At 35.8% G+C, this 14,387-nt stretch overlaps 2 protein-coding genes and 1 long non-coding RNA gene across 15 annotated transcripts; 1 reads left to right on the top strand and 2 right to left on the bottom strand.

Annotated features, from left to right (window-relative positions):
• Nucleotides 1-362: 362 nt before the first annotated feature.
• On the bottom strand, nt 363-3,714 carry LOC109126005 (uncharacterized). Of its 11 annotated transcripts, none has more exons than XR_015563370.1 (7): nt 3,524-3,711; nt 3,390-3,415; nt 2,334-3,115; nt 2,089-2,230; nt 1,376-1,451; nt 1,018-1,074; nt 363-558 (listed from the first exon to the last, which is right to left on the bottom strand). It is a non-coding gene; the product is annotated as an uncharacterized LOC109126005 (long non-coding RNA). The 11 variants fall into 11 exon arrangements; XR_015563376.1 differs by lacking the exon at nt 2,334-3,115 and adding an exon at nt 1,537-1,685 and having other exon boundaries at nt 1,376-1,455; XR_015563385.1 differs by lacking the exon at nt 2,334-3,115 and adding an exon at nt 1,537-1,685.
• Nucleotides 3,715-5,180: 1,466 nt separating this feature from the next.
• Nucleotides 5,181-8,512, top strand: LOC109124614 (putative serine/threonine-protein kinase PBL17). 2 transcript variants are annotated; one of them, XM_010414816.3, is made up of 6 exons: nt 5,181-5,808; nt 6,085-6,413; nt 6,515-6,650; nt 7,207-7,343; nt 7,484-7,607; nt 7,825-8,512. In XM_010414816.3, exons 1-6 carry the CDS (start codon nt 5,733-5,735, stop codon nt 8,337-8,339), a joined length of 1,317 nt encoding a protein of 438 aa, XP_010413118.1. In that variant the 5' UTR covers nt 5,181-5,732; the 3' UTR covers nt 8,340-8,512. The 2 variants fall into 2 exon arrangements, with proteins under 2 accessions (XP_010413118.1, XP_010413117.1); XM_010414815.3 differs by having other exon boundaries at nt 5,338-5,808; nt 6,082-6,413.
• Nucleotides 8,513-8,534: 22 nt separating this feature from the next.
• On the bottom strand, nt 8,535-12,819 carry LOC104699501 (TORTIFOLIA1-like protein 2). Of its 2 annotated transcripts, none has more exons than XM_010414814.3 (8): nt 12,417-12,819; nt 11,348-12,064; nt 11,012-11,206; nt 10,819-10,921; nt 10,068-10,717; nt 9,177-9,857; nt 8,923-9,088; nt 8,535-8,754 (listed from the first exon to the last, which is right to left on the bottom strand). In XM_010414814.3, the coding sequence occupies exons 2-8, from the start codon at nt 12,008-12,010 to the stop codon at nt 8,741-8,743; spliced, it is 2,472 nt and encodes an 823-aa protein (XP_010413116.1). In that variant the 5' UTR covers nt 12,011-12,064; nt 12,417-12,819; the 3' UTR covers nt 8,535-8,740. The 2 variants fall into 2 exon arrangements, with proteins under 2 accessions (XP_010413116.1, XP_010413110.1); XM_010414808.3 differs by having other exon boundaries at nt 11,348-12,077; nt 12,417-12,666.
• Between the last annotated feature and the right edge of the window lie 1,568 nt (nt 12,820-14,387).

The raw sequence follows: 14,387 nt of genomic DNA, 5'->3' as shown, positions 1-14,387 counted from the left end.
GAGAGCCAAATTTCTTTTTTTTTTTTGCCTTTTCATTTTTTTGAGTATGAGTGATTTGGGAGAGAGAGATGAAGAAGAAGAACAAGTGGAAGAAGGAAAACCAGGAGAATACCAGTCGATGGTCTCTCTGCAGTCATCCTTCTCTCTCAATTTTTATTTCACAGGAAAATAGGTAAGTTGCAGGTATCCATAGTTTTTCTTTTTGAAATCCATCAAAATTCCAGCTAAAAGGGTATGTTTATCATTCATATTTTTCAACTAAAAAACAACATAAAGTCTCTTAAAATCATTCAAAATAACATTTTAAAAAAAAGTTGTGATGTTTTGAATAAAAGTAGATTTCAAGTTTTATAAATTATTGATTGAATAACAAAGGATTGCGTATTATTTTAAATGATTTTATATGAATGTTAAGTTGAATAACATTGGATTTTGAAAGATTTTTAAAAATCATCAATTAAATAACAAGTGATTTTGGGAATACTTTAAAATCTTTTAGAATGTCAAGATCAATACCTCCCTCTAAGTGTTTCCAAACACTCTCTTCTTCTTCTTTTACTTGTAGGATAAATCAAATAAAAAAAATACATCATAATCATCATAATTGCGGAGGAAATATAAAAATGTCAACTAACAATATGGCATCCCTCATGATCCTCTAGCGTATCATAACAAGAGGCAAAATGAAATCAAATCATTAACTGCATATATTTCAATATAATCACATATATTCTCATTTCAGGCAATCACACCAACCCTTACCTCTTAATTACCATTTGTTCGTACCTCAATAAATAAGTAGATCAATAATCACAACAGAAAACAGAAACAGTTTGATCCAATCCCTATTCTTACTATCCTATATCATATCAAAAACAGAAAATCGTATATTCAATGCAGCGAATATTCTACCTTTCACCCAAAGCCAACATCAACTACTATATAAACCATAGTATAGAACGTCAATATTAAACTCATCACACATACAAACAAACTGAATAGAAAATAGAAAATCACCTTCGTATAAGTCATGGCTGCCACCGATGGTTTCACACATGTTTCCGAACTCAAGGCCTTCAAAACAACATGGAGGATAAGAGTCAAGATAGTTCATACATGGAAGCAATTTACGAGTTATATTAGATCTATCACCAATTTTTAGTCATCAAGGCTGCTAATTGTGGGTGAAGAAAGCTCGCTAACATCAAGCCTTTCAAAACAAGTTGGAAAAGTAAGGTGAAGTTGTCGATAGTGTATAAGGTACAACATAGATAGGAGGGACTAAATTACTGTTTTCTTATTTGTTTGTATCTTATAGGATCTACATAATCAAACTTGTCAAAAAGAACGATTTTGAAGGATGTTACAAACATACATGGTCTTTCCAAACATGGTCGAGAAGCACCATCGATCAAGAGAAAGCAATTAGAAGGAACTGAAAACAATGTGATCTTCCTTCAACAACAAATAAGGTGATAGTTAGTTATGGCAGTACCAAGTTATTTGATCTATATTGTAATCATCAAAGTAACACACATTTGTTGATGTAATGAAGCAGGATCTGCTGCAAATCCAGTTTAGCATCTTTACAAGAATAAAGGGATGTTAGCTTCGTGCTTGCTCATCCAGTAATCCGACTAAAAGAAGACAAACTCATGGAATCTCTACACAATTTAGTCCTCCATCTATTAATAGAAAGCAAGGTAATAAGGATTTGAATAGATATTGAGTAACTGCTGAATACTATCTATACATTATTGTGTGTCTATAGTCGTCTAATCATGCATTAGAACTAATATTAAGTCGATTGTCAGGTGTAGCTTCAATATAAAATATTTTATACACCATATAAACAAAACAATGATCTTATTACTTAAGTCAGAAAAACTTTAACTAATAACAACCATTACAATAAGATCTTATGAACACTTAAAATGAAGTCAATTCGAAGAGTTTAACATTATTATGTCATTTTGCACTCAATAAATTCCATTAAACTCAAGGCAATTAACGAATTGGACATGTGTTCAATTAATAATATAGAAACACATCAATGTTTCGGAGTATAAAAACTAAAAGACAATTTACCTTGCTTTTTTTTTGTAGTAGAAGGATCAGAGGCCTCCAAATATTGTACACATGCTAGAGGAAGGGAAGACGAAGCGGTGGATCAAAAGAGGATCACTTTCGTATAGCCATCGACAAAGCGGATCAGATCAAGAACATGAAGCTGGATTGCAAAGAGAAATCAGGTTAAAGGAGTAAGCAGCGCGAGAAGAATCTAACTATAACGCATGTCGATTTAAATTCTCTAGAGATGAGGCAAGGGTAACTTGGTCGTCTTCCGAAGTGAAGCCGCCGGAGAGGAGAGATGATACGAGATTGTTTCTTGGGGACTGATTCACACCAAGAATGCATCGGATCTCGAATTGTAATGGAGGAGATTCCTGAGATGGCGGCGACAATAATGGTAGGTGTCGTGGTGGATTTATAATGGTGAGGAGTAGACGATGAGGTCGTTGAGGACAGAGAAGGTGAGCCGCCGAGAGGTTTGACAGAGGAGAAGTCCATGAGAATTGAGAAGGTGAAGAGAGTGATAAGAAGAAGATGGACAAGACCATTGTGAATCCGTGATTAACTAAGAAGAGTTATAGGGAGAGGAAATGTGTCGTGACGTTTAGTCACTTAATAACACGAAAAACGCTTTTGGGCTAATATGCAAAACAGGCCAACTTAAATGAGTGAACATAATTTGTAAGGTTCAAACAATTATTGAGTAATTAATCCATTCCATTTTTACTATTAATCTTTTATATATAACTTGATGTATTTTAAAATTTTCATATATTCATAACCTAAAGTGTCTATGATATTTTAAGATACATATCTTATTTTCAAAAATTTCAAAATGATATATATTTATATATATATATATATATATATATTTATCAAAGCAATAATTAAATTTTGAAAATTACGTTCCAATTATAAATCCTCTAATTATTTTATCGTTGTCCTAAATTCTAAAAAGTTAAAATTTAATCAAAAAGTTAAATAGATCTATATTTCTTGCCCCGTAATCGAATGTAGTTATATATAGTTTCTTGGTTAGTATCTGCAAATTCAGATGAAAAAAAAAAATCAGAATCCAAATCAAATACCAAATGGTAATCGGAGATGAAAATTGATGTAAACATAGTAACCAAACCGGAGTTAAATTCGATGCCCAAAAAACAATTTGAGTAATCATCTATCTCTCAAATCAAAAATCCAAATTCACATCTTTTTCAATATTTACAAAGGGGATTGAAAACCCAGAAGATATGAAAACAAACGAAAATCAAAGTAACAATTCAGACATAGAACTAAAATATGCAGAATAGGATTACCTCTTAACAGTTTGTGAAATAAGACGCTGGAATCAAACATAAAATAACAAGTCAAAGCAGGAATCTTAACAGTTTGTGAGCTATAATCAGAAATAGAAAGAACAGATCAAAATCTAAACAGTTTTCAATGTTACCTCACTTATCAATTGAAGACGACATCGGAAACTCCAAAAAGACAGATTAATGATGGATCTTACTCTGGGTTTTCCAATTCAAAAATAGGAATTGTCTGATCGATTATCGACTGAATTTGATCTACTTTGTCGACTCGACGTTTGCTTTGGAGATAATTCTTTTTTTTTCACGTTTTTCGTTTGTTTTTGTCTTTTTTTTTGGCCAGCCTATATTATTTTGGGGAAACAAAAAAAAATGTCAATGGGCCTGGACACCATAAAACCCATCAACTATAACATTTTCTATTCAATTTTTGTGGTCCATTAATATTTTCGATCAGAGTCTTTTCTTGAATGATAGTAATATTTTAATTTCAACAAATATTGCAAAATATAACATTAAAAAAAGCAACAAAAAAAAAATCCCCCACGTACGTGCGGGTCACTAACTGGTAGTCACTAAATGTAGTTCAAAAATCCATGTTTCCTTGTATTGGCCCCAGAACTTGAAAGACTTTGCATGTGAGAGTGGAGTGGTATGGTGTGAATTGTGAGCAATGAGTTCTATGATGTGAAAACCCTTGGCTCCTCTCTTTAAAACTCGATACCTCTTCTCTTTTCTACCCACTTGCCTCTGTCCATCCCGTAGAGAAGAGAGAACGAGAATTGGGCTTTGTGAGATCAAGTGAGAGACAAAGTAGAAGAGCTTAGCTTTTTCATGAGAGAAAATGGGGGAGAAGAGCTAGGTTTTTGGTGTATGAAAGAGAGGAGATCGAGCTGTTGGCGTGAGGAGGAAGCCATCATTGACTAGTGTAGCTATTTTCGGTTGGATTGTTTTTTTTTTTTTTTTTTTAACTTAAAACAAATCAATGATACCGAAATATATTTTATATATATCTTCTACATAACCATTTTATCCATTATGGATGGAAAAAAATGAAGTACATATACGATTGAGCAGATTAGAAAATAAACAATTATACAAGAAAATAAGATTCTAATTAACAATAACCCAGAAAACTTGGTGAAAATATTTACATTTCATCAAAAATAAATATAACATTGCATCAGAAATTTAAGAAAATAAGTTTATTTGTGAAAAGTATTAAAACAAATCACCAATAATTGTTCTCAACTCTCGCTTTAATATGAAATTTATTTGTTTCCTGAATAATTATTTTAGTATTTTTAATGAATTTTAATTATAAATCAAGTTTAATATATTTTTGGTGTTTTAAAACATTTATATAATTATATATTACATTTATTATGTTTTAACCGATATTGCACTCGCTGGTCAACCAGTCGTAAAATTCCCGCAAACGCATTAATTTTAAAACGCTAAATCAGTCATTCAAGACACTTAATAACGCTTGAAACTGCAATTATCCACTTCTGTAATCTCCCGCAACCGCAACCGCAAACACTGCGTCCAAACCGGTCAGGCCTGTAATCTCTTTGTTGAGGACCAGCTTTCCCATACGGTCCAGCTCCCTTTGTGACAGCGTTCTTGCGAGGTGATGTGAAAGTAAACATATTCCATTGAATTTGTGGTTCAACGTCACTAATTAATGCATTACCAACATTCAAAATATTGACCGTTGACCAATATTTTCCAATGTACAATGATTTGGAAACTTTATAATAGCTGACTGTATATTTAAAAAAAAAAAAAATTGGTAAGAAGTAGGTGCAGTTTTATGGAAATTCTAAATGAAAATCAGATTTCAATGAAATTACTTTCAAAAAAGAAAAATAGAGTTTTTTTTACAAAAAAATAAGCGTAACGTAACGTACACAAAAAAAATAATAAATTATTTTTTATATACGTATTAACCGTTGAAGAAGGGAAGAAAAAGTCGTCGTCGTCAGGGTCGCTTGGCTTTGCGTTTTTGGCGGCTAGTCTCAAATCCATCGATTCCAACGGATCATTCATTCTTCTCTCCTTCTCTCTCTCTACAATTATCTTCTTCCCCTTTTTTCTTTTTTTGTTTCTTCATCTTTTTGTCTTCTCTCTCCGACCTCCCACTCCGAGAAACCCATCATATCTCCTCAGAGTTTCTCGGAGCCCCGTCTGAGATCGGGTTTGCTTTTCTTTTTTGTTGTTCTGGATCTGTCTTCGGATAATGTGATGGCAATCGAATAGCACATAACGCCTTTTTGCCCTCGAGAGTGTTTTTTTTTTTGTTTTTTGTTTTTTTGTTTTTTTAACGAATTTTGTAAGATTCGGATGGGGATTTGCTTTAGCGCTGAAGAGCAGTACCAATTCTCTCAACAGCAAAACTATCAGAAGAAGACATCACCAGGTTCTTTCCAATTCTTAAGACAATATTTAGGGCTCTGGTGTTGTTCTATTGGAAAAATACAAATTTGGGTTTCTTAATAATCAAAAAAAAGTTATTGAATTTGGATGAAATTGGGAAACTTTTCAATTTTTTTTTTCTTTAGGTTTCTGGGTAAATTGGGATCATGGTGAAAAAAGTTATTAAATTTGGATGTAATTTGCTGAATTTTTTTTGAATTTATCTTGTTGTGCTGATGATGATGCATTGTGTTGTTTCTGCACTGTATTGGGACAGCAGGGAAAAAAACAGCTGTGTATCTAATGAAGTCAGATTGTCAAGATTCTTCTGTTGGTAAAGTGAGTGCAAGTGGTGGCTTGTCTTTGGCTCCTAAAAACATTAAAGATCTTCAGTCTAATCCAGGATATGAAAATGTTGATATTTTCACCTACGAGGAGATGAAGGTTGCTACTAAGCAGTTCAGGCCAGATTATATTCTTGGTGAAGGAGGTTTCGGAGTGGTCTATAAAGGAGTTATAGATGACTCTGTCAGGGCTGGTTACAAGTCTACCAAAGTTGCCATCAAAGAACTTAATCCAGAGGGCTTCCAGGGAGACCGAGAGTGGCTGGTAAAATTGGTTTCTTTATTCACAAACTTAAAAAGGCACACTAATTAGATATATATATATATATATATGTACTTGGGAATGTGATTATTCATTTCTTGTAGGCTGAAGTCAACTATTTAGGACAGCTTAGTCACCCGAATTTGGTCAAGCTCATTGGCTACTGCTGTGAAGATGATCACAGATTATTAGTCTATGAATACATGGCAATGGGGAGCCTTGAGAAACATCTTTTCCGAAGTAAGTTTCCCTTCATCTAAAACGTGAAGATTGAAAATTAAGTATGCCCCTCTTTACTGTACTTGCTAGACTTTTTTTCGTTGAGATTTTGGTTTTAGTTTTTCTTGACATACACTTTCATATTTAATGCCATTCTTGCATTGCATATACTTGTTGAAGATGGAGCATATCTGAGTTTGAGTTATTCCAGTCTTTTAAGTAAAATATTCTTGAAGAAAGAATAAAGGATCATATGAACAAGATATTTTAATACCGACTAAATACATTGTTGAAATATGCTTTGCAAACCAAGCACTTTCTAGTATTCTAAAGAACAGTCAATAGACTGTATGTACCCAATAGTTAACGTAAAAACCACTTACGAAGGAGTAGTTTCAGATGAGGTGGGAGTTAGTAACTGGTAAAATATGAAGAAAAAATAAATGGTTAAAGGTTCGGACGAGCTGTTGTTAGACGTGATGTCAATGTTTCTGACAAAAAAATTAGTATAAATTAAATGACTGTTATAAAAATGGAGTAGTGACGATATGTGTCTTCTTTTGGAATTCACTGGCAGGAGTTGGATGCACTTTGACATGGTCGAAAAGGATGAAGATTGCTCTAGATGCAGCCAAGGGTCTTGCATTTCTACATGGTGCTGAACGCTCCATCATATATCGGGATCTGAAGACAGCAAATATATTGCTAGATGAGGTCAGCTATTGCGTCCTTTGTTTTGAAATTACATAGATTTCTTCAATAGGGGTAGTCTACAAAAGACATGGAGTTGTCACTCAAATAACCTTTCTACTTTTCCAATTTGTCTGCCCCTGAAAGTTGTAATGCTTGTGCAGGGTTACAATGCTAAACTCTCTGACTTTGGACTAGCAAAGGATGGTCCAAGAGGAGATCAAACACATGTCTCAACACGTGTTATGGGGACTTACGGATACGCTGCTCCTGAGTACGTAATGACAGGTCTGTCTTTACTATTTTTTACATATGCATTTGTCATGCATTTAAAATTGGTAAAATAAGATCGATGTCAGCATGGTCAACTGTCAAGTACCTATTGAAATCATAGCTGGTTCTTCTACCAGTGTTAAAAATGACCCTGTTAAAATATAAGCATGCTGATATGGTCACATTAGGTAATCGCTTTGTAAATGGGTCAAAAATTTGATTGTTGTAATAGGACACTTGACATCCAGAAGTGATGTTTATGGATTTGGAGTACTTCTCCTTGAGATGCTCCTTGGGAAGAGGGCGATGGACAAAAGCAGACCTTGCAGGGAGCATAACTTGGTAGAGTGGGCACGACCACTGTTGAATCACAACAAAAAGCTTTTGAGGATCATAGACCCTCGAATGGATGGACAGTATGGCACTAAGGCGTTGATGAAAGTAGCTGGTTTGGCGTACCAATGCCTAAGCCAAAACCCGAAAGGAAGGCCCCTCATGAATCATGTTGTAGAAGTTCTTGAGACTCTCAAGGATGACGGTGATGCTCAAGAGGAGGTCATGACTAACCTCCATAGTAGGGGCAAGTCTGTAACCTTATATGATGCTTCTAGTGATTCCCAAGGCACGAGAGATGGGGATGGACAGAGGAGGAGAAGACCAGAAAGTGGTCGAAGCAAGAGCGAAGCCTCAGTCGACACTGACAAATATGTTTCTGCTCTTTCAGAACCAGATACTACCAAAATTTAAGACTCAAGACAGAAAGAATTGATTTGAGACTGTAAGATAAGAAAGTAGCAGAGTTGGCTTAATGTATAAATAAGTTGAGTCTTCGTTTTGGGATCTGTTTTTTGGGATTACAAATATTAGTGCAATATGCAATTTGATGTTTCTCTGAAATCCAAATGAATTTTTGAAGGCTATCTTTTTTGTTGGCTGTGTGGGTGGAGTAGTAAGTGAAACTTTTATAACACACTTGGTTAATCCAAATGATCTCATTTGTGGTTTGCACGTGGAAAACAAGGGGATGAAGGGTAAGGAACTAAAAAGTTTTCAAAAAAATCCACACTGACAAGTTTTAGTTCCACTACTTGGGAAAAACATCTGCTTGTAGCTAAACATTGTCTTGTTTACTTCAGCACGCCTAATGATCAGGAGCATTTTCCTGCAAAGAAGAAAGATGTCTTTAATTTGAAGTAAAAGTTTTTACTTGCTGCAACAGAACCACACCGGATTTAATAGTGTAACATATTAAAGATTAGAGCTTCTATGAATCTACAATGTTTATAAACATATAAGCAAGTTTTCTGTGCAATGAGAGATCATAGCTTACCCCATAGTTTACGTAACTTCATTGCTATTTGAGTAACTGCTCTCCTCTCAGCAAGATTTGAAAAGTCCATGCCTGAAGCCTCCTGAATTGCAGACAACATTTGGGCTCTCTTTCTCGCAGATGGAATAAGATAATTAGCTCCGTTTGTAGTGCTCAAGTCAGCGACCTAGTTGAAGGAATAGAGTGGAATTTCAGAAAGATTATTCCAGTAGTATGTAGTGAGAGCAAATCCAGCATGATTTCAACAAACTTACCTGATGCAACCAAGGAAGTATTGAATTCATGAATCTTCGTTCGAGGAGGTATGACAGGAGTATACTGAGAATTTCATTTATGGTCTGCGATGACATACTCTCCAGCACAGGACCGGTTCTGTCAAGAAGCTCGACAAGCGCTAGTTCATCACCAGAAGAAAGCACTTCTATATACTCTGATTCAACAACATCTTCACAGGATACACCTGTCACAGGTTTCCTTGATCCACTCATCACCTCTGCGTAATCTAGTCTTATGCTTTGAATTGAATCAGAAGATGTCCTGGTCTGGATCAATGTTTGTCTCCCCTGTCCAATGTTGTTCCAAATGTCCTCTCTAGAATGTTGTTGACCAGTCTTACCTAAAGGATTACTCCGCGTCTTCTCCATGCCCTGTGATTCATTTAGTCTGCTTCTTCCATGTGTTTTGTTCTCCCTTGTCATCGAGTACTTGGAAGATGATAATGTAGATTGCCGATTGCGGATATCCATAGAAGTTCTTGAAGTGCAACTAGAGAGCCTCGGTGACTGGGTACTACCTTGGTTGTGCTTCACAAAATTGGAGTTTGATATATCTGTATGCAGGACAACGTTCTGAGCTATCCCCTCCACTGCATATTCTAAGCTTGACACCTTGGATTGAAGAACGGAAAAGTTGTTCATTATTCCTTTTGAAAAGGCCTAAAAGTTTAACAGAAGAAGAAAAAGATATGTTAGTTTGTCCTCATGTTTACCAGCCATCTCTTAAGCATAGGATGGTGTAAGACAGTTCAAAAAATCATGCTGAGATATTGAGAGCACGCATCCTGAAGATGAAAAGGTTGAATAGAGCATCGATAAATTTGTAAACTGGGGAAGGACGTTATAGATTGTGACCGGTAATCCACTGACCTGTAGCTGATCTATTAGACGTGACTGTTTATTGTCAATATCTGAGAGTTGTTTACGTACAGAAGCCATTTCATTTGCAATCTGAGCATAGCAGTCATGATTGATTTGAGAGCTTGACACTGTTACAGTAGAGTCAAGACTTGTACGATCTTTCAGCTTGGTTGAGAATGGCTGGTCCTCAGAATAAGTCTCTTCCGCTGCAAAATGCTTACTTGTGATTGCTGGATTTACCATACCACTTGCCCGGAAACTGCTTGATGAAACTGTAGTGGACTTAATATCATCATTTTCATTGATGGCGTCTGTTATATAGCAATCTGCCTTAACCTCCATTGGAATGTACTCATATGTCGCTTCTGGCGTGTTTCTTACTTCTGCAAACGTCTTGGTGATGCAACTGCCCTCTGATTCTTCATTGTGAATATCAACCTTGGAAACAATAGAAGATTCTGGGACTGTAATATCAATATGCCAATTATCTTGTTTAGTCTTTCGAGGGCCGTCATTGTAACGTGCAGGTACTTTCCTGGCAGTAACCGGAACCTCTTTCCTTGCTAAATCCGTTACATATTTGTTAGACGTAGCATCCTTCAATTTCGAGTCAGTGGTACTGAAAAGTTCACTACTCTCTCGAGTTCCATTATAGCTTTCTGCAATTACGAAACAGATAAACAGAAAGAGCATTTATGGAGTCGTCTATGAAGAGAAAAAATGCAAGGATTTGAAGACAAGACCATCATTTATAACTCACCTTTTACAGAGGATCCAGTTTCAGATGGCTCTGGACTATCAGACCCAGGGACACCTTTCCAATATTGTAAGGCAAGGATAACTGAGTCCCTCACTGGTTTCACCTAAAAATAGAAAAGCACAAAGTTAGATGTTTCATTCCAAAAAAAAAGCATCATCTGTAAGAGAGTGAATTTTAGGAAAAGAGTTCGAACTTTATCAAAGCGACATGATTCAAGAGAGCAGATGCAGGAAGCCTTGAGAGGTCCAAGAAACTTTTCACCAGTAGCAGCAATTTCCATAAGTGCTACAGAAGCTGCCTTACGAGTTGTCCAGTCCTTATTTTTAAGGGCATCTTGAAAGCTAGTCATTGCCGAGGACAAAACACTCTTTGCCGTTGCCCCACCAGCCTGGATTAGAGTCAATTGCCCATATTTCGTTATACAAACACATCTAAGAATACCGCTAAAACAAACATGAGAATAGTAGCAGGAGCAGCAAAGACTCAGAAATGAATAAAGAAGTATACATGGTAATTAGAAGTAGCATACCAGGATGATACTTCTGTTAAGCTCAATAACTGCTGGTTTTGCGATGAAATGCGAGTTATTGAGAAGCTTTACCGTCCGCGTTAACATGCGTTGTATAATTGCAACTGGAGCTTCAGGACTACTATCAATAACCCTTGCCAGGCATAACGCCGCACCTGACTGCACACACTTATTCTGATCACCAATGGCTTCGAAAAGCGGTTTCACCAAGGAAACAAAGACCCCATAGTTGTGGTCTTCATAGCAACTCATCTTGGAAGCCAAAACACCCATTGTTTCAATACATGCATCTCTGACAACAGAATCTGGATCCTTGAGCCGCTTAACGATACTGGAGACCATCTTAGCAAGATATGGTCCAACAAGCGCCTCATGAAACCTAGCTAAAGTAGCCATCAACCTGATGCACTCTTTCCGAACAGCACTCTTCTGCTCAGAGTCCGTGTCAAGTATACAAGAGAGAAAACAAGAAATCTTATCCGGTGCCAAATGCTCAACCGTTCTCTCAAGCTCATCAACTCCTCTCTGATGTGTATCTCTATCCGCCAGCTTGTTTAACGCAGTCACAACCTTCTTCTTCAGCTCAAAAATCACCTGTTGTGGATTAGCCTTCATGATTCCTCCTCCTCCTCTCCCTTTAACTTGCATGTTGTTGGTCTTCATAATCCTCCAAAATCTGCTACTTGAATCCTACCTACCTCCTCTCAAACGCAATACCTGAAAGAAAGAACTAGAGTTGAGGCGCAAAAGTATCATCAGAAGACAATATGTAACTGAAGGATTCGGTTTAATAGAAGAAGCAATACTCAACAATAATTAAAAATCCTCACATCTGAATCCATCTAGATATCGCCGAACAAATCAAATATCTCCCTAATTTACTCTAAAATAGGATCAGCGCAAATCTAAAATTGGAAAGAAGAAGAAGATATTAACAAAAAATAACTAAGCGATACGAAACGAACGATTTCTTCATCTCGCATTTTTTATTCGATTCTCCACAGCAAAAAGAAAAAAAAAGTGAAATCAACGAAAAAATAAGGTCAGGAGAGAGAGTAGCGAAACATACTCTGAAGCAGCATCACGAAGATAGTGGTGAGCGAAATGAGTGAGATTAATTCCTGCTTTTTCCAGGAAAATGATCTCTGCTCAGGTGGTGGAGAGAAAAAAAAAAAAAGAGATTCAAAAGCAGAGAGAGAGCGAGAGAGAGAGAGAGAGTTGGTTTGTTTTCACGGAGCCCCAAGTGTTTTTTTTTTTTGCCCTTTTGAGCAGAGAGGGAGAGACGAAGTTCGAGGTTAAGAGAGAGGCGCGTGTGATACAGATTCCTTTGATTCGCGTGTACTATTTGATTTTGATTTTTGAATCTCGCGCTCGCTTGCTCGCTGCAAGGTTTTTCGAATTTTCTCTTGTGGGGTACACCGAAGATTTGGAAAAATTTTAACACAAAAGAGGAAAAAAAGTTTGACCGCAATAACTAACTTTTTTTTGTTTTGTTTTCTTTTTAACCTGACGCGAGACGCATGTCTCAAAGATTACTGGGCCTTTAATGGGTCCGGCTTTGTTTAATTCCGAATTTTTGTACCCTTTGTTAGTGTAATTTCGTTATAAGGGGGTGTTATTGGTCGAAAGATTTTAGTAGATTTCAATTACTTGTGGATTTTAAAATTCAATAGTTTCCTAATGCATTTAACATGAATTTATTGTCATTCCGAGTGGATTTGAATTGCGTTACTAATGGATTTGAAAGTCATTAGCAGTGGACTTTATTATTTTTTTAGTTAGATAAAAATAAAAATAAATTACCCATAATTATGTTGTTAACCATATCAGATGAAACAAAAACATGCGGTGACAATGTTTTCTGGTCGGTCAATCTGAGTTGGGGATCTGACCGGGGTTTCTTTTTGGCTTATGGCGGTGGATCTCTGCTGGAGATTTTTGTTGTTTGATTCAATCATTAAGAGTTTTGATTTTTCAGATCTGAGATGGAATATCAATTTTTTTGGGTTTCCTTTTTCTGTGATTTCTCTCATGTTCTTCAATCAGATGAAACAAAAACAAGAGGAACAAAAATCTTCAATCAAAATGAAACCAGTGATAGAAGATTTTATGATCCTGAACCTTATTCAAACAAAAAAAAAGGAAAAAAAAACAGTAAAATCGTGTAACACAGTAAATTTGATAGGCAAAATCAGATATGAAGATCTGCAAACTGTGTCAAGCCCCAAAATGAATGATCATGATCGTGTAAACAGTGGTCTTTTGGCCAGAGCCATCTTGTATTTTTTCAATTCTTTCATTAATCTCCTGAATCAATTTTGAAAACAGAGAAAAAGATAGAGATATTGAAATACTTAAAAAATATATTAGATTGTGTTTGTTCATGTTTTTGGAATGAAATACATTGAAATCTAAAATGCCACCGAGTCTAATGAACATTGAATAATAATGTTTTAAACGTATTCTAAAATCCATCAAATAAATACATAATCCAATTAGAGCAGATGTTAATGTACTTTTTCAAATACCTAATTGAATATTCTAAAATACATCAAATTCCTTTAAAATACATTGTTCAATAACACCCCTTAGGGAAAAAATCCAGCGTTACCTGAGCACTTCAAGTTAGTTCGACAGTTGTTGCAGATAGAAAGGGTGTTAGGGAAGCCGCATGAGCCATCATTATCACCGAAAAAGGTAAACCTTAGCTTTTCCGTTGGTTGCTTGTCAGTCAAGAATCATCTCATCATCTGCTTCTGTCAAAACTCAGAAACCCTAATATGTGTTGAAATGTTTTTCTTCTGCTGCAAGTTTCAGATTGTTGCTAGCTGCCAGCCTTCTGCCTTCCAGTTCTCGCCAGCTCATGTCAGGTGAGGGTGTGATCTGCAGAGATATGATGACAAGTTCTACTTTTATACTTCATGATTTCTTTACATAGAATTAGATTTTCTTGCAAACTAGTGATGAAATGTTAATTAGGAATTGGTGATTTGGAAGTGTCACGAATATTATAAGATGTTTGAAATAATATTTTAGGGAA

This window comes from Camelina sativa, chromosome 1 (assembly GCF_030686135.1).
Source record: "Camelina sativa cultivar CO46 ecotype springtype chromosome 1, ASM3068613v1".
In the NCBI taxonomy this organism is placed as follows: domain Eukaryota; kingdom Viridiplantae; phylum Streptophyta; class Magnoliopsida; order Brassicales; family Brassicaceae; genus Camelina; species Camelina sativa.
The sequence above is the reverse complement of the archived record's forward strand: the minus strand, read 5'-3'. Positions and strand labels throughout refer to the sequence as shown.